The 20,072-nt window shown below is 33.1% G+C and overlaps 1 protein-coding gene across 1 annotated transcript; it reads left to right on the forward strand.

Moving 5' to 3' along the window:
- Positions 1–69: 69 nt before the first annotated feature.
- On the forward strand, positions 70–18,832 carry LOC120349995. Its single transcript, XM_039421840.1, has 8 exons — positions 70–217; positions 2,211–2,427; positions 4,258–4,461; positions 5,936–6,097; positions 8,371–8,592; positions 10,096–10,251; positions 12,173–12,379; positions 18,470–18,832. Exons 1-8 carry the CDS (start codon positions 183–185, stop codon positions 18,563–18,565), a joined length of 1,299 nt encoding a protein of 432 aa, XP_039277774.1. The 5' UTR covers positions 70–182; the 3' UTR covers positions 18,566–18,832.
- The last annotated feature ends 1,240 nt before the right edge of the window (positions 18,833–20,072 follow it).

Consider the following 20,072-nt stretch of genomic DNA (forward strand, 5'->3'; position numbering starts at 1 on the left):
GTTGTGAGTAAAAAATTAGATTTCATTGGAATTCTTGATGATTTTTACAAAGCAAGAATATTTTTCAGAACTATTTGCAATGTTTGCAAAGCAATATCAAGTTGGCAATTGACGAAAGAGATCAAATTAAATCATTGAAAGCTTTGTTTGAGTTAGTACATGATTGCAAAGATGAGATAAAGATGTACGCTTTGAAATGTTTGAACATCGTTGAAAGGTATGTCTAACTTAATATTATTTGTGTTGTTTTTCAATTCAAATTGGCATTCATTAGCAAAATAAAAATAGATACATACATTTAATAGAACCTTAGTATTTAGAATTACCTTAGTAATTGATTTATAGTACAATATTGATTTACTTTGTGTTTAACTATTTCCATACCGTATTGACCGAGCGAAGTGAGGTCTTAGATTCAAGTCGACGGTTTGGCATTTCTCTTAATGTTTAAATGTTTTTATGTTGCGCATTCACGGCGAAACGCGGTAATAGATTTTCATGAAATTTGACAGTTATGTTCCTTTTTAAATTGCGCGTCGACGTATATACAAGGTTTTTGGAAATTTTGCATTTCAAGGTTCAAGGATAATATAAAAGGAAAAAAGAGCCTCCTTCATACGCCAATATTACCGTAAAAATCAGACTAGAATTATTCATCATAAATCAGCTGTCTAGTGGACTATAATACTACCCATTCAAAAACATCTTGAAAATTGTATCTTTCCATCAACGTTGTAGACAGTTGCAGCCAGACCTGATAACAGCGCTCACACTCACATTCCGGGACGACACGTCACGGTACGATAGGACAGAAAGCTCTATATTTATTTAGGATTTTTTCTAGACATTTTAAATTGATAAATTATTTATTAAGTTTTGAGAAAACATAACAACAGGTCAATGTAACTTACTGAGCGCGAGGTCTACTGTTCACAGAACTACTAGTGATAACAACGCTGTGAGATCTCGATATGTGAATTTTTTATTTTATTTCAATTTTGCCCAATTAAAATATTCCTCCTCAAAAAAGCAGATACAACCCGAACATATAGGAATAGAAATCTTTGCTTTGGCGCAAACCGCACGGATTTGACACAATTTCAAGATCCCACGGACTCACATTAGTTTTAAAAAACATATTCAAATAATATAGCATCATGCTATTATTGATACTGTATTATAACATAGACAATTTACGCTTTCCTGTATTCTTATTCTTCTATGATTATAGCGAGTAGTTGATAAAATTATGTATTTTAGAGCATTATGCAGATCAAGATGTCAAAAGTTTACTGTAGGCTACTTATAAGTAGCAAGTTCAATATTCATGTAAATTGAAAAATCTTTCATGCGCGATTTCAATATGAATTCAACTGAACCCCATGGAATAAAATAACAGCATTTCATAATATACATAAAACACTAAAATTTTCAGATGACGTGGTACTGAACAGTGCTGAAAACACACTACAGTATTAGTAGTTCTCCTAGTAGTATTAAAGTATACTAGTATAGGATTCTAGTCGGATACTAATATATGCTGCACGTAGAATTTATTATTGTCCCTATGAGTAGGCTGCTCAAGGAATTATGCAGTACACTAATCCATACACTAAGGCTGGCCACTAACGGTAGAACATGCATGATAAACACACATATGTTCATCTTGCATGTTTTGTCATCAGCGAGAGGCTTCAACATAAAATAAACAATAAATAAACCACTAATAATAATAATTTCTCTGATTGTCAATGAATTGCAACCAGAGGAGTTTATTGACAAAACAAATACATATAATTATTATATTATACATACAAAAGTTGCTAATACTAAACTTAGTTCTAATTGTGATACCCCACTGCAAAATTACAATTTTCATGATAGAAAAATAATTCAACCTCAAATAGAGGAGCGAAGGAAAAATTAACAAAAAATCGGACGTCAGAGCTACAAAAACCTAAACTCAAAAAGTTTTGCTTGAAGGCTTTCATTTTGATGACGCAACAATGTATGACGTCATGTGTATCCATGCATGTTCTATCGTTAGTGGCCAGCCTAACATGACAGAAACTAGGAACTAGTTTTAAACGAATACTCATAGGCTTTCATTACAACATACAATTTCAATATTTTTTGAAAGCTTTTGACAACATTCAAATTGACTGAGAGAAAATTTTGTTTTAACATTGCTCATCATTGATTTTTTCCAGATGCAGACTGTTCAGCCTCTACAGAGTTGAGAAGATTTTCCTCCTAATTTTCCATGAGCAGAGAGAAGTTGCATCTGAAGCAGCTCAGTTTTTGCATAGAAGAATTTGTTCTCGTGTTTCAAAGGATGTGGAAAGCGAGGAGGAAGAATTCAGTGATTTTGAAATGAAAAGCCAGATATACATCAGTGAATTGGTATCGTTTCTACAAGAATGCCCAGTGAGTAAACAAAAATATGTTAATTTCAATGCATATCACTCACTGTTGGTGGACTCTAAAATGTATTTGAATCCTGCAATAATTATCTCAATAAATCGTTGGCTGAAGAGTTGTTTTCAGCTAACTGCAATCTTGTATCATTGATCACTTGGTTTGGTATATCAGATATTAGTACGTTACATTGTTGAAAAATTGTGAGTAATTAATCAATCAATCAATCTCTTCATTCAAGACATACAATGTAGGTATATTGTACATGAATGCGTCATCTCATTAAACAATACTTCTAACTCTTAAACATAAAACTAGAAAGATAGAAAGAAACACAACAAAAAATGAAACAAAAACAAACAAGGTAGGTACTGTATCCTTGTGTACTCCTGTGTACTCCTGTGTACTCATGGTAATGTGTTCCTGTTAATTACTTGACGTTCTCTGATTCAGTTTTTCTATTGTGAATTGTTTGAACTAGAGTTATAGCCTGTAGGCCGATAAAATTCAAAAAATGAAAATTTATCAATGTAGACTCGAAAATTATATCTTACCTGCTTACTTGCGCTCAAACAGGGGTAATTACCAGGGGTAAATAGTAAAACCTGTAGAGGTTTCCACTATTTTAGGCCTATACGTTTTGCATTAGACATTATTTTTAACTAGCTGGCCCGGCGAACTTCGTACCGCCAAATAGTTAATGCATCTTATGACAAACTTTAGCTTGATACACACCCGAGGAGGCGGGAAGCGGCATTTTGCATTCAGGTGATTCTTGCTTATTGGTTTGAATGGAAGAACACTGAATCGGACATGGCGTGGAACGGTGTGATAAGGCAATCTCCATAAGATCAACACTTTGTATCACCAAGCCGCGCCTTCTCAGGTGTGCTTAGCCTTAGCTTAATCTGATGCACTATATTTTTATGAAAATTATTCAACAATCAGTATTTACATTTATATATTAATATGGACTTCCAATGTGCTTAGTTAGTTGTTCAGCAGTTTGTATTTTTAGATTACATGTAAACTTTGAAGGAACTTTGGAAAGAGTCCTGAAGTCGGGTTATAAATTTGATAGGCCATAAACCTGGTCCTGAATATAACAAATACAACTAAAAAAATCATCAAATTCAGAGCACACATAAAAAAAGTTATTGAATGTCAAAAATTGAGGCTCGATTTTTATTTATAAAGATAATGCATTTCTACAAAAAGAAAATGAATTCAATTTGTTGAAAAACTAGGTATCCTTGAAGCTAATGAAAACGACGAAAACGCAAGTTGACAAACACACATGTTCATCATATGTATGATAAGCTATGTTCAATCTAATATAATCTATAAGGATTGAGTTATTAACATGTTGTTAATAAATTTGGTCTAATCGCAGCTTTAACGTCTTTGGTTTCAATATTTTGTTTTGCAGTCATGGTATTATTATGCGTGTCCATCAGTATCAATATTCTCACATTCGAAAAAACTAATAGGTGATTAAAAATAATCAAATGAACTAAATAATGCTGAAGAAATTATAATATTTTTGATTGAAAAAAAATAATTTTCATTAGATGGAAAGATTATCACGGAACTGATTGAATATTATATAAATTCTGGAATAGAAATATATTCTATTTTATTGTTCAAATTAACATAAATATTAATAAATTATGGAATACAAATTCAAACGTGAACTGATTTTGTTAACATTTAAAACAGTTGACATCAGATACTTGTGGATGAGAATACTGCGTGAGGTCTACTGTTCGCAGAACTACTAGTTATAACAACCTCGTTTTATAATTATTTTATAATTCTCTCATTTCAACTTTTCGTTAGCACAACTGTTCCGAGGAATTCCTAATTGATGCTCTAATCAATAAGAGTAAATTTCTCACGAATTGGCCTGCCTGGATTAATTTACTTGAGGAAGGCTCTTCTATTCATGATGAATTTGATGTGGAACTCATCATGAATCTCATGTCATGCACTTTGAAACTCGCAAACACTGGAATGTTACCAGTCGGTAGAAAAGCTAAGAAGGTAATCTAGCATTTTTCAGTATTTTCACCTTCAATTGATATAGCCTAGAAATTTATGTTAATTAGCTTCTATAATTTAACCTGTTTTTAATATTGTCTAAAAGCTAGAGGTGCATTATTAAATTTGAACTATGGACATGGAAGAGAAGAAGAGCAGTGGATTTGTTCAATGTGCAATATGGGGCAGAGGGAAAAATATTAAACATTTCATTGGAGTATGTCCAATCCTAAGTGGAGTTCGAAGAGCCTTTTTGGGGAAAGTTGAATTGAGTGACTCAGAGGTCATTGATTGGCTCAATGGAAGTGATTGGTGGAAGCTGGCACGGTACGTGCAACAAGCAAGCAAAATAAGAGAGTCACCAATCAAAGAATTTAATTATTGAATTGAGTAGGTCATAATAGTAGTAATTAGTAATTTGGCTATATAGTGGCGAAAGTATGACATTCAATTAAAATCATTCAAGTATTTTTTTCTGTTTTATTTTGATGAAGGGAAAAGTTCATTTATTCACTATGTATTATCTATTCATTATTTTAAGAATATTGCATATTATTTTTGTTTCTAGGATAACAGTATCATAATTATAATTAGCAAATTGTTAACTTTATTTTTAGTTTTGTTGATCGAAGGATATTAATCAGTTAGGATAAAGCATTGTGAAAATGATTCAGTAGATACCGACTCCTGACAGACAACCTTCCGGTTATGTCAAATTAGTCTTTTATACAGTTCACTAGGTTTATTAAGAAGTATCTTTTTTTTTGTTTTGAAAATTTGTTGTTCAATATGTTGTATGCTTGATGATTCATTTGTTTTTGTTTTTTAAATAAAGACGCTTATTATTATTATTATTATTATTATTATTATATTATTATTATTATTATTATTATTAATATTGTCGTTGAATAAGTTACCATGTACGTTAAGATAAATATTCACCATAGTAATGGATTTTATCTCCAATGATTTTGTTTTATAAGAGGTTAGTATTAAAAGTGATTATGTGATATAACATAATATCATTGTCTCAACAATGTGTGGTTATTACCGTATAAAATTCAGATTGAACTATATTTCTGTGATCAACAAAAGTATTATTTTTTCCATATATTCGAGGTGTATCAATATGAACTATTATATTTCCTTCATCATAATTTTATTCTCTATTTTCCAGGGCAATAATCAATTCCTTTATATAAATTACCAATCAAACTGTTTAAGGTTCGTTTACTTTGTTCTTTCAATTTAAACTCTATTATTAGCATTTGATAGAAAAGCTATTTCTACACTAATTATTGGTTCTTCATACTTCGACTTTTTTCTTACAAGTTTCTTCAGTATAATGACAGGTTATTCTTCTAGATTAGAAATTCAGAGAGGTATTCATCTAATATGTCAACTGTAGAGAAGAGATATTTTCTGCTAAAGTTGGATCTGTGGTTTAAAATTAAAATCGATCTTGTTAATCTTACAGGGGAAATCTACTGCGAGTATAATTTCAAGAAATATTCAGGAATCCTCGAAAATTTTCAAGGGAAATATTGACAAATTGCTGGAAAAGTATGCATCGAACGATCGAATATTCTACATACTACTCAGGTGCTTCCGTTATTTATCATTTGAAGAAGTTGATGAAGTAAGTGCGAATCAAGTGTTCTTTTATGACAACAAGAATAATTATAATTATTATTAAAATTGAAGAAAATTAATATAAGTGAAATTATATCACATCGTTGTGATCGATTCCCTATAAAAAGTTATATTATTGAAGGTACATTATTCTTTTATCCGTGATATCAGATCTTTGAAAAACAATAAAAACCCACCTATGGAACTTATCTATGTATGATTACTTGCACTCAACTGCATTCTTTAGTGAAGCCAGGATCGTTTCAAAGCATTTAGGGCTGGTTTCCGAGCTCGGTATTTAGGTGAGTTCCAGATTTTAAACAGCTGGAGTTAGAAAATTCGCTTTCCAAAACGGGGCGTAGTTGCAGTAAATATTTGCAGCAAAATAAATCTTTATCCTCTCATTTCTATAATTGGAATAGTTTTTCCTTGAAGAAATGAACAATTCAAAATAACTGAAACTTTACACTATTTTATCTTTATTCTATTTTGTGTTCAATTTTCTAGTTTTTCGAAATTTAATTTAAATGTAACTTTGACTATGACTACGCCCCGTTTTGGAAAGCCTTTTTTCTGACTCAGCTGCTTAAAGTCTAGAACTTAGATTTAGCTAAATCCCAAGCTCGGAAACCGCGCCTTATCATCTTCAGCATACTGGGAAAGAATTGTATAGCCGTAATTCAAAACAAAAATGAGGGATGAAAACGTTCAATTTAAGTCGAACTTTTACAATTTTAATCCTCATTATTGAGAAGAGGGGAGTATCAGGATAAGCCGAAATGAGGCATAGTGTCTTGAAACGTATTCAGATACGATACAATTAAAAATAAAATTATGTTTTGAAAGTGCAATATTTGATCACCCATCAACCTGCTAGGAAGGATAAAAAAATTTCTATAAAAATCGCATCATTGAATGAGCTGGAGCACACTAATGAGCTACATACAATTCGAGCAATAACAAATTGAAGATTTTACAATGAAGGTTTGGCATGTTGGACTGTTGGAAAGAATATTGATATCCAGTACAATTAGGCTACCCCTTGTTTCAATATTCATAAATCTATTGTAGGTTTCGCATTTAGAATTTTTTCAAGAATATGACTCCCTGTAATATTATTTGAGTTACTTTTCCTTGAGTTTAAAGTTCCAACGCTAAGACAAAATTATGTAAAAAAGGTCATTCTCCATATAAATAAAAATAAGTCTCAATATGTTTTGCGCGAAACGCCCTACAACACTCGTCCAAACAATAAATACAATATCAATCTCATAAAACTTACAACATGCAGGCATCAATTAACATACTTTAGCAATTACATGGTAAACAAAATTCCCAGTGATTTTATAACCAAAAAATCACTCTTGCTCTACACATCAGTATGGATAATTGGATATACCAAAATATTTTCTTTAAGCTAACTGTATAGATCTGTGAATTGGATTAATATTATATTTTTTAGATATTTAACATTTGGTATATAAATAATAAACAATCCGGATTTAATCCTACCCAACAATTTTATAAATTCTTTAAAAAAATCATGGTGGCCTCCCTACATCGACTTTCAGCTAACTTTTCCTCTTCTCTTTTTATTTTTACATCTCCTTTTATGTACTTTCGTATTTCGAAATCATTGTCAATGCATAGCAAATAGTGTAAATGAACTACAACTCACTGCCAACACACAAGTGTTACTTATGTTGGCAGTGCCAAAAAGGAAAAATTGCTTTTACAATGAAGTTAACTGAACATTTCATTTTACTTCTACTACTGTACTATGTCAAGTTTATTTATTAAGTTATTTACTTAATCTATTGTACATAAGTATTTAGTATAATTTATAATTTCGTTTCTGTTTTGTATAGTTGAATTTTCATTTTGTTTCATTTTATTTTAATGATGTAATGTGCTTTTTTGGCGAAATAAATTCAATTCAATTCAAATTCAATTTGCCTCCGTCTTCCAATTACTCAAAACTCTATCAAGTTGGAAATCAATTTCATTGAAAAGTATAATTTTAAATATATTGTTATCAATTTGGACTATTGGAAAGAATATTGATTTCCAGTACAATTAGGCTACCCCTTGTTTCAATATTTATCAATTTATTGTGAGTTTCGCATTTAGAATTTTTTCAAGAATATGACTCCCTGTAATATTATTTGCTTCCGTCTTTCAATTACTCAAAACTCTATCAAGTTGAAAATCAATTTCATTGAAAAGTATAATTTTAAATATTTTGTTATCATCCATAATTTTCTTTGATTGTTTTTGTAGGTATTCGCCCTTGATTTTGCTTTGAAGTTCCATAATATTTTATCTTGTCTCAACGATTCGAGAGATCTGGCAGTGTACAATGAATGTGGCGTTGTATTTGCGATGTTCTGTAAAAACTCTGTCAGAAAGCTAAACTGCAACAGTGATGAATGGGAATTAATTAAGAATGAAATCGAAGTTATCTATGAGCTATTGGAAAATGTCTGTCACACTACAATTGAGGTGGTGATTCAAATTATTCCTATTCTTCCTATTTTTAATTCTTCAAAATGACTCTACTTTATAATATTTATTTATTTATTCAACTTCCAACGGTACAACACCAATTATACTTAAACATAGCATAGACAAAGCGTTAAAATGAAAAAATACAGTCGAACCTCTATATAACGAAGTCGATTATCCCGAGAAAAAATTCGCTGCCGAGAGGTATTTGTTATTGAGAGGTTCTGCCAAGAAAACTGCCACGATCCTATGGATCTCATAATATCGTATCACGGCGGTAAATAAATGAATATGGTACAAAAAAAAATCTTCGCGAACGTAGGTAGGGTACCTATTAGGCCAATATTAATATGGAAATTTGAAAATTCATGCTGTTGAAAAAAAACATGTTTTTTGAATATTTGTAGAACGTAATAAGTAAGTAAACTCACCAATTTATTTCCAGAAAGCTTGATTTGTACTATTAGTGGAGTTTAATCAAAGTACATACTCTGTAGCAATATTTTTCAATTTTTTACACTACTATTAGATGGAACTCAAATTTCCTATTTTTTTTGTTTTATATTTGAAAAAGTGAGTAATATCGGTTGAATTTTGCATTTGAATAAAACATCATGTTCGATAAACGACTCATATTTATTCAAACAGTCGGACATGTCTGGTACACTATTTTCCAGTTTCAATCCTTGCCTGATAATTTTGAAAGCCTCTAGAACTTCTTGATCTGACGGGTTCTTCTCCTCAGGTACGTCACAGTCATCATCATCATAGTCAGTTCAAAGAATTGAAATGTGTGACAAAAGCAAGAATGGGAAAGTCCAGTCGTTCACCTGCCTGGTCTACAATAATGACAAACTCTTGGAATTCAATTTCCGACTGTGTTTCACCCTCTACTGATTGTCTACCACTCTATCTTCTTCCTACCTGAATTGCCATTATTTTTAGTCTATTGACCTTTCTGCTGAAACTAAAGAATTCCTTGAAAATGACCGTCTGCTTCCTATACACACTACACTTTGTATGTTGAAGTCAAGAGAAAACGTTGTTGTTGAGAGATCCGAAATTCGTTAAATAGAGGTAAATAAGCAGCAAAAACGCTAAAATGTCATGGGACCAGGTAAAAATTCGTTGTGTAGAGGATTTTGTTGAGTGGAGGTTCGTTATAGAGAGGTTCGACTGTATATAGATAAATAATATACAATAATAGAAAAACATCTATGTGGATAATTTGAAAAACAAAAATGAGAATTAGAAAATAAATCATAGTTAACATACGATATTATATCGAAGCGAAAAGGCACATGGAAGTTTGCCACAAGGGGCATAGCATTACTATCGAACGTTTGTTTGTCCGATAAATTATAAAGAAATAAACATTCTAGAATAATAAAAAGTCAGCCATAAAAATGTCATTAATTGTAAAAGGAATCTAAGATATCAGCGGGATCTTTAAGAATTTCTCAAGTAGTGGAGCCAAAGTGATTATTTTTTTCAATGTAGAAAATTTTCGATGAAACTATGAACAAGGATTTGGAAAAATCTATCGAGGTTGCCGCTCTTTACTCACTGCAAGATATAGCGGAGTCAGTATGCTGGAATTCACTGTTCGTTGATGCTTGTAAGATGATTTCATCCAGAAAACATCGGGACTCAATGGTATGTTCATGAACATATTTTATTAAATTTGTTTTTTATAAGTGAACTATAATTTGTGAATTCGTCTAAAAATAAAATATTGTCAGAGATGATTGTGTCTATCACTTGCAGCTGGCTACTTAGCTTAAACATTTCTGAAATTTATGGCTAATCAGGTAGTCACTTGCATTCCGAATATACAGAGTGACACAGAATAACGGAAACTTTTAAAAACGCCATAAAACATTAGTGGGAAGGGCAAAAATCATTTTATTTAAACTAATGTAAACTTCAAGACTTGCCATTTGAGAATTATTAATAATATCTATCACTTTTTGACAATTACTTCTTCAAGATGGCTTCCTCCTACACGAATACACTCTTGAAATCTGTGTTGACGATTCCTGAACGATTTCAGCTGGTATATTGTTAATTTATTTTGAATTGTCTGTTATGTTTCAACCACAGTAATTGGTCAAGTTGTGAAAACGTTTGATTTGAGATAGCTCCACAAACAGAAAATCGCAGGTGGACAGATCATGGGACTAGGAAACGCAGATGATGTTACAGTAATCAATGAGGAATCGTCAACACAAATTTCAATAGTTTTGTTCGTTCAGGAGGAAGCCATCTTAAAGAAGTAATTGTCAAAAAGTGATAAATGTTATTAATAATTCTCAAATGGTAAGTCTTGAACTTTACATTAGTTTGAATAGAATCATCTTTGCCCTTCCCACTAATGTTTTATGGCGTTTTTAAAAGTTCCCGTTATTCTGTGTCACTCTGTATTATCTTCTCCCTTCAGCCTCTCATTTCATATTCAACCATCGAAAGTTTTCGTTTTTGAACTTGAAGCTTCAACTTTCAACTTCAACTTTCTGCAGTGTTTCCAATATTGTGTTCAGCTGTCTAATTAAATTGAATGTAATTTTATTGATAAATGGAATAAATTCGAGTTAAATTGTAAACTGTGAAGCGAAACGTGAACATTGCTTATAGATTTTAAAAATAATTAATCAGTTTCTCAGTTATAAGAGACTAGCAGGTAACCCTAGTCTAAACCCAACCCATAGGAAAAAGACTAGCGTGCTTTGCACTGAAGAAAATTCTCTGTTGTAGGATGCCCTTGTGCCCAGGAAATATAAAATGAAAATTATTTATTATTTTGTAAAAATCATGTGGATAATCTTTATCAGAATTAAAGATTCTCAGTAAAAAAAAAAATGAGTTCGATTGGTCTCTAACCCGCAACTTTTGATTCATAAGCTGCACATGCTTCCAATTACGCTACGGAGTTATTTGGAGAAAGGCTTTCTTTGTTAAGTAAACTTTGAATCACAAATTGGATAAACTTGTTTAAATTATAGAATTGAAATTAATTTATTAGTAGCAATGAGAATACGCCTATATACACCCTCGGTAAATTAAGAATCTTTATTTTAAATTACAAGCTAATCAGTTCATAAGTGATAATGCGTCAATTAAGCCAATACCTTCCTTTATAATATTATAGATTATGAACATCATTTATTTGACATGTTCTCTTGTTTTACAAGTCTTGATACAGTTTTTGTATTGAAAACTACTCCAGTATTAACTATTTGCTTCTTGAATAACACAATGTTGAGAATAATGAAGGCTCTCACCATGGCTGTTTGACGTAAAAGCTATCAGGATTTTGAATTTATCCAGAAATCTGTTATTAAGCTAAATGTTATTATTTTTCTCATTTTCCCTGATAAATAGTAAATTTCTTGATAAATGTCATCATTTTTCTGGTTTCCCCGATAAATATCAAGATATCAACAGATAATAGTAGAAATTGAGAAATGATCTATCTTGAAACATGTAATATGTAGAACTTTTTCACTTGCATGATATATTTCTATGAATACGGTAGTCTACTATAATTATATTGTCAGCCTCATTCACGAATTTTCAGATTGCTGAACTGTTTCTAATAGTTTGCTTCATGAGTCTAATGTGGATAAGCGCCTATTTTATAGAGAGAAATTTTGAAAATGGTGAAGTAGAAATAGAGATGATTTATGAAGAAAAACTGAGAGAAGCTAGTCAACAATTCTTCTCGAAAATTCATGACATTTCAAGGGGCCGAACTTCTACAATTGGTTCTACATTGAAAATGACCGTGAGTATTTTAAAACGATCTTATCAGTTGTAGAAATATGCAATATAATACGAGAATGCTATTTGTCATATTTTGATGTCCTGTTGATTGCATGTGAGTTAATATAAAGTTCACTGCATTCAGTTTGAACTGGTTCTAAGGGTTTCTTGTGCTTTCATATAAAATACAGTACTGTATAATGTATGGATACTATATACTGTATAATATATGATTACTGGTACTAAAAATTGCATGTGAATTCATATAAAGTACTGTATATTGTATTAGATTTGAACTGGTACCGTATTAAAATTGCATGTGAATTCATCATAATTTTTTTATTTCTTTTACTTTTCAAAAGTTAGAAGTAATTGTGAGTATACTAAATTGAAGAACTGGAATAACGTTTAAAAGTGACAATAATCAAAACACATTTTTTTAATCAAGTCTAAAATCCAAACGTCTTGGTGTTTTAGACAGCTCATCAAGCACTTCATCTCGAGAGATGGTTATTTCTCGGTGAACTTGTAGCATTGTTAATTGGGAAAAAATCTGAAATAAATAAGATTATAGATTGTGATAAAAGATATTTCTTAGTTAACTACAGATCAACTTGTTGTTTGGGTCACCACTCCCGCACTAAACTTGTTACTAAAATCTCTTTCAACGCCCGATTGTGAAACTTTTTAACCTAATCGCAATGCTGACTCATTACTGAATGTAATGTGAAAGATAGTTTGTATTTTCTATCAATAAATAAATAATTTCTCCTTCATTGATAAAGTTAAAAATGTATATGATCACAAGTGAAATTGTACTGAAAAATGTGTGGCATTATGGCAGTGGCTTCGACGTCCTAAACACATCCCCTGTGAACACATCACGAACGGACCTTCTTCACTCTCGCTTTGTGAGACACTAGGCCTATAATTTGTTTCCTACATCCTATTGTTGAATGAATCGGTTTGTCACTCTGTTTTTATAATATTACACAGAAGCTAAATATGTTATTATTCAATCAGGCATTTCTTATTATTTCACTTACATTACATTTCTTGTTTTTTAACATTTCTTCATACTTGATTCTTAAAATACATTTTTGGATTGTATAGTGTATGATTGTAATGTGTGAAGGAGGCAAAATGGGGTTTTACCTGTTGCCTCCATGAATAAAATTATTTATTTATTTAGATTTTATTCAATTATTATTCTTAACTAGCAGGTAACCCGTGCTCCGCAAGGGTCTATTTTAAAACTTTACAAACTGAAAACTTGATGTAATAAAATATTGGAAAATTGAAAATAGGCCTATAACCATCCTCGGTTAATGAAGAATCTTTATGCAAAATTTCAAGTCATTCAGTCATTAGTTCAGACGTGATGATGCGTCAAACATAATTTTCCTATCCCGTTACGTGTATAAGCCAGTTCTTTCCATTATTATAGTATAGGTGAATGATTTATCAGTATCTTTGAATGAGAATAACTTTTGAACGGTTCGAGAAATCGATGTGCGGTTTTCACCATTCATTTTCTCTTGAAATTCTGTATCGAAATCTTGTATTATATGACCTTCCAATTTGAAAAAATGGAGTTGAATTTAAAATGGCGGTTCCAAGATGGCTGACCAAAATTTTGATGGGACAGAAAATCAGTTATTTTTATTCGAATAGGATCCCAATCATACCTCTCATCTAATCTCCCTTTTAAAAGAAATGTTCAACTGTTTCTATACAACAACTGGAAGCATGACAAATTGAAAACTTGATGTAATGTATTAGGATGTCCTATTCCACCCTCTAGGTTTCCTAATAATTGCGAAGTATTGCTACAACGCGGACTAGCTACAGTCGGATATGGGTCGGGGTCAGTAGCCGTACTGACAGGTGGAGTTACCGGACCTACACTTCTCCCTCTATCCTGATCCTTTACCCTCTGCTTCTTTCGCGAGATTTTTAATTTCAGGGGAAGAGTGTTTGTCCGTGCCGTTACTGGCCGATTCGGCCCTCGGCCTTTGGAATACAGGGTGGGTGTTAAGGGATATTAAGATAACCCTATACAAGGAGACGGATCTGACTATCAGATCCCTACCAATAATTCTATTTATAAAGGTAGTACGCAATCTGAACCAACTGCGAATTGACGGCGAGCAAGCTGTACCTGCAAGCCCGGGATGTGGTTTTTCTATGGGGTTTAAGGTGAGGGCTATGGAGTAACGGTATGGCGGAACTATGGAGTTGTTAGTGATATTTAAGATATCGTCAAATAGAGCACGGTATAGGGTGTAAGCTGTAGAGAGTAGGGTGCAGGGTATGAGGTATACGGTATAGGGTATAGGGAACAGAGAATCAATAATGAGATTATTATTCTCTACAGCAAATAAATATCTGCTCAATAATCCGCAATCTGAGAATTGCGCTCTAGCTCTCAGCAAGCTGGACCTGCTAGCTAAATACAGTATATCAATTTCAATTATATGATTATTACAGTTTAGAGGATAAGGTTTTAGGTGGAGGATTTCTGAATCGCGAGCCTGCAGCTGCGAAAGGATTTTCAGCAATTCTGAAACTGCTAAACAGGATTTCCGCGCTAATCTGATGACTGCGCGCCGGTTATTAAGGGCCAATCTGTAACTGCCCTTAAGGGTATGGGAATCACTCTCAATCGTCCGAAACGCTTTTAAATTAATAGTCAGTATGTCGACTATTATGAGAGGATAGAAAAGATTTTTCACAGACACAGTCTGTAGAATAATATCGGGAAGACAACAGTCTGTCGTTGTCAGGGTAGGAAAGGATTTTCCAGGATTTTCCACAAGGAAATATCGAGTCAGAGACTCCTAATTCAGGAAAAGATTTCAATAGACTTTTCCAAGTAATTGCCAGTCTAAGGACTACCACAAGATCGATCTCTAATTTGCAACTGAGATCACGGGAAAATTCGTGAATTTTCCACAGGTAAAGCCAGCAAATAATATTTGCTATTAAAGAAGACAGGTTTCTAAGAATTTTAGAAAGGATTCGCGGGTCTGAAAACCCGCGACTAGGACGATCTCGAATCTGGAACTGAGATCAGGAAGGATTTTAACACAGGAAGAATTAAGAGAAAGAAAGAGAAAGGATGCCGCAGTCTAGAAACTTCGGCGAGGAAGTCCTCAAGCTGTACCTGAGAGCTAGAAGGATTTTAGAATAGGGAAAGTGAAGAGAAAGAAAGAGAAAGGACGTCGCAGTCTACCAACTTCGACAAGGACGAACTCAAGCTGTACCTGAGTTCTCAAGGAAATGATTGGAATTTCCTACTAGGTATTACAGCAAGTCAGAAACTGCTAAGAAAAGTTAAAATACTGGGCCACTCTATAGTATGAAAACCAAGCAAGGAAAACTTACTATAAATGATAATAATTTCTCTGCAGGGACAAAAATTAATCGAGAAAACTATTCTCAAAAGGAACAGGGATTTTCCCACAAGAATAAAAATTAATTGAGTAGAACTATTCTCAAAAAGGACAGGGATTTCCCTACAAGAATAAAAATTCAATGGAGAAAAATTACTCTTTAAACTAAAGGCCACCTTACTACAGAGGAGGAAAAATATACGGACTACCAGTCCTGACATACAATTACCTGAATCGACGTGGATACTGATACGGAGAATAGCGAACCGATTCCCACTTCCCGTACTATAAGTTAAAAACGTCGTGAAGCGACAGAGTCGAGACTTAAGAATTAAGCCCTCAAAAATAATCCGCTTTAAGAGCCTAGCTAAATTTCCCACTCAACTATCTGTAGCACAAACTTGAGATCCCTTACAGGTTTCAAACCAAGGATAGCACGTTCACCCCCAGTGATACGAATTTAGGAAAAATAACCGACAAGAAAGAAAATCCCCCAGGAAGTTCTATCTTCAAATACAGCCGGCAATTTGACATACAATATTCCATTCACTAAAATACAGAATAGAATATTAACCCTCTATTACACCACTATTAGGAGCGCCGCTCGGAACGCGGCCGTACACAAACCCGTTCACCGAACAACTGCTTCTCTCCCAGGTCTTCTTGAAGCTGCACCGGGTCGCTGAAAATTAGGAGGCCGGGGGAAAAGAGCTTCCTGACCAATGAGAGTCTGAAAAGACGATCACGCCACTGGTCATGTGACAGGGTTTGACTCAGCTGCTACTGATGTTAAGGGTGCAGCTAATGATGACAATGATACTAATTGCTACACTAATTCAGGCCGGTAAACAATATTTCTATTCCAGAAATTTCATGAAGAACGATACCAACCCGACTCGGTAGCCGCTTATCGTTTTGATGATACGGCTGCTGCTGATTCATAGGGATTGGCGACGATGGTGATGATGTGCATGTACAAAACTGCAAATCTAACAAAATATATCCGGCAGTCGACCCTATTCTAATTCTAAAACAGAATAAATTCGCTAATTTCACACTAGACGACGGCTCTCTATCCGTCACAAAAATTCACTTTGTGACAAATGAAATCTTCAAGAATTGAAAATAGGCCTATAACAATCCTCGGTTAATTAAGAATCTATATGCAAAATTTCAAGTAGTTCAGACATGATGATGCGTCAAACATAATTTTCCTATTCCGTACGTGTATAAGCCAGTTCTTTCCTTTATTATTAGTATAGATAAGGTAACTGAAGAAAACATAATATTTTAAAAACTCATAGTATCATATTGATTTTTCTTCAATACATCAATTTTAGTATCGATTAGATCCTCCTCAATTTGAATCAGGCAGCCTTTTGCTTCCCCAATTCCAAACAAAATACCTACAAATTCGTTTCACTCCTAATTTGTGTCTAATAGTAGGCTGACATTATAACTGAAGAATATCAATTATTACGGTACTAATTTTATTATGATCTATTCATGCATTTTTATGAATTCCAATGGCACAGCATGAAACCCATGTCCATTTCATTCGTACTGGTTGCAAAATTTTACATAGAATAATTAATTGATGAAATCTATGATCAATCTTAATGAAAACAACTTCCTTGAAAAAATAATTTATAAATAATACGTTTCGAGAGAAAAAATTAAGTACAGAAAAAAACGTGAGAATCGGGATTCGAACCGAGGAACACACGCGCCGTAACCGAGTACTCTACCGCTAGACCACGGCTGCGTTCAAAATAATATGAAGCCTTGTAGTAACGTTATAACTTCCTTACTTATAAACAATCACATTTTACAACAATGTAAGCTATTCTGTATAAAATTTCATGTCCCTTGAATGGAATTTGAACATCAATTCTAAATAATCTAGAAAGAAAATTGAAATTTGGGCTTCGAGGTGCACGATTTTGATATTTTTAGAATCTATTTGCAAAATTTGGAGATCTCAATCAATACCGTTTTTCCGGTATGCAATCCACCAGTTAACATGTTTTGAAGCGAACAAACACAACCCTACTCTCTTTTATTTTATAGAAGAAGAAGATACGTTCACAGCCTTATCAATAATTCGTGTTATTTTGGAATAGTATTTTTCTCATTGGCTGAAGTGTAAGATTCATTCAACCTCTCGTATGTCAAGCGAATCTCTACTATTAAATTATTACTATTTCAATTTACTATTTTAATTTTGTAATTCATAACTACAAACTATTAGAGGCACACCGACCAGCCTCATCTTCCACGTTGCAATAAAGACGAACGCACACAGCAACAGACAGACAGTAACATGCAGACAGACTGAGAAAAATGGAACGTCCGCATGTAGACACATGCAGACGGACGCATGTCTGTGTACGTTGCAACATGCGAACACCTGGGGAGAGATTTTTCCTCCGTCTGTTGCTGTGTGCATTTGCCTTCGACCTATCTTCCTCATTACATGGTGGAGACATCGGTTATATAAATTATTATTCTAAATAGCAAATATTATTTATAAGCTTTGTTCAACATTATGTTTTTGATGAGGTTGGTGTTCGAGATTGCCCTTCGAGATTGAAGGGAGATTGCCCTTCAATACCTGAATAACTTAAACTAACGTACCTTAAACATAGTCCTGATAAACCCATTTCTAATTCAATGATAGAACTGCAACGAACTCATACAGTTTCATCAATTTACAGGCTAGAAATATCATGCGATTGCTGAAGAAACTGTCACTTTTCATTGAGAAGAAGAACGGTCTACCATTCCTGATGTACAGCATGCATTTTGAATGACTTGAAAAGTATAACAAGGCATTGGAAACTACCTGTGAGATTAGAAAACGGGAACGGTACTTATTTATCTCTAGAAAACATTTCATTATATATTTTTCCAAATTAATATCATTGTTGATATTTTCTGAAAGACATATTTTGTTTCATCTCTGTAACAATATGTAATCCATCAATGTAATACAGTATTATAAAACTATGTTATATACTTTGTATGCTATTTATATCTTGTATGAAATTCAATAAAACATAACACTTTCTATCCATCTATATAAAGTTCATTGGTTGATCAACAAATCATTTCTGCCTATTTTCCAAATAGAGAGTTACATTTACAAAAGTTGATCATTGACAAAACGTTAGTTTGAGACGAGAAGCAGGTCTGGCTCTTTCCCACCTGGTGCGTCAATTTTATGTTAATTAGTAACGATATCAATGTACTTCCGTTGTATTGTGTGTTTATTAATTAACATTGAAATGTAAACTTTGAAATTTTCTTGCAAGTTGTAAGTTGGACAGCGGGAGGCGTCTTTGTGGGGCGACTGAGAGGCGCCATTGTTGGGGGGAGGGGAAAGGGGTACGCTCACCCCCTTTGGCATGTCTTGCCAAAACCCGACTTGAAACCCTTTCCCCCTCGCACCCCGCACCCACCGCTCATTAAAATACGGTTTCCTTCAAATCTCAACTCGACTTGCTCCACCATCACATAGTTCCCCGAGTAAAATTTTATCTCCACTTCTATTATCCAATATTTATCTGTAAATGTTTCTTCGGAAATGGAAAATAGCGGCTACGCTTTTCGAATAAGGAATCTACATCGTCTCCAGAACCTATTCTAATTCCGGGTTTCTTTCGATGGATAGGATAGGCTCTCAAGTAAGGGAAACTGAGAAGCTACCACAACTATCAAACCTGCTTCTTTTGATCTCGAAATCCGTTCAGAATAATACATAACTCTTGTTTGATACACACAATTCAAGTAAAATAATTGTTTCTCAATTTGCTCCAAAACATTCAAATAGTAAAAAAATCTGTTATCAAATATTGAATGAATAGAATTTTTTTTACAATATATTCCCTGAAAATTACTCTCTCTAATATGGAACAAGTCCGTGTTTAGAGGATGATTCAATACAACAATAGGCACAATACAAGAAAGAAAAAGTTGACTTTCAACTGCTGTAGTTTACAAGCATAAGCTATTTAAACATATTTACTTACTATAATACTAACACATAAAAGAATTGAAAGGAATATAATCTCAAATTCTTAGCCAATAATAATAGACTTTTTTACTAAATTACTTTTTGTAAATTTAGCTAGATTGAAAAATGAACGATAACAAGTTATTCAAAGTATCTTTCAAGCCCGTAACTGAGCAAAGACTTCTCTGATCACACAATTCAACTACTATATCATAGGCTATGGTACTTTTCTGTTCGCTGTTAATTATTTTGCTTTATTTCACAAATCATAAAAAATTTATTTACAAATCCTAGTGATTCTTCAT

The sequence above is a fragment of the Nilaparvata lugens genome, chromosome 2, assembly GCF_014356525.2.
Source record: "Nilaparvata lugens isolate BPH chromosome 2, ASM1435652v1, whole genome shotgun sequence".
NCBI classification, from domain to species: domain Eukaryota; kingdom Metazoa; phylum Arthropoda; class Insecta; order Hemiptera; family Delphacidae; genus Nilaparvata; species Nilaparvata lugens.

Coding starts and splice junctions, on each gene's coding strand:
- LOC120349995 (XM_039421840.1), top strand. CDS start 183: ATGTACGCTTTGAAATGTTTGAACATCGTTGAAAG. Junction 218..2,210: donor TGTTTGAACATCGTTGAAAG/GTATGTCTAACT, acceptor GATTTTTTCCAG/ATGCAGACTGTTCAGCCTCT. Junction 2,428..4,257: donor CGTTTCTACAAGAATGCCCA/GTGAGTAAACAA, acceptor ACTTTTCGTTAG/CACAACTGTTCCGAGGAATT.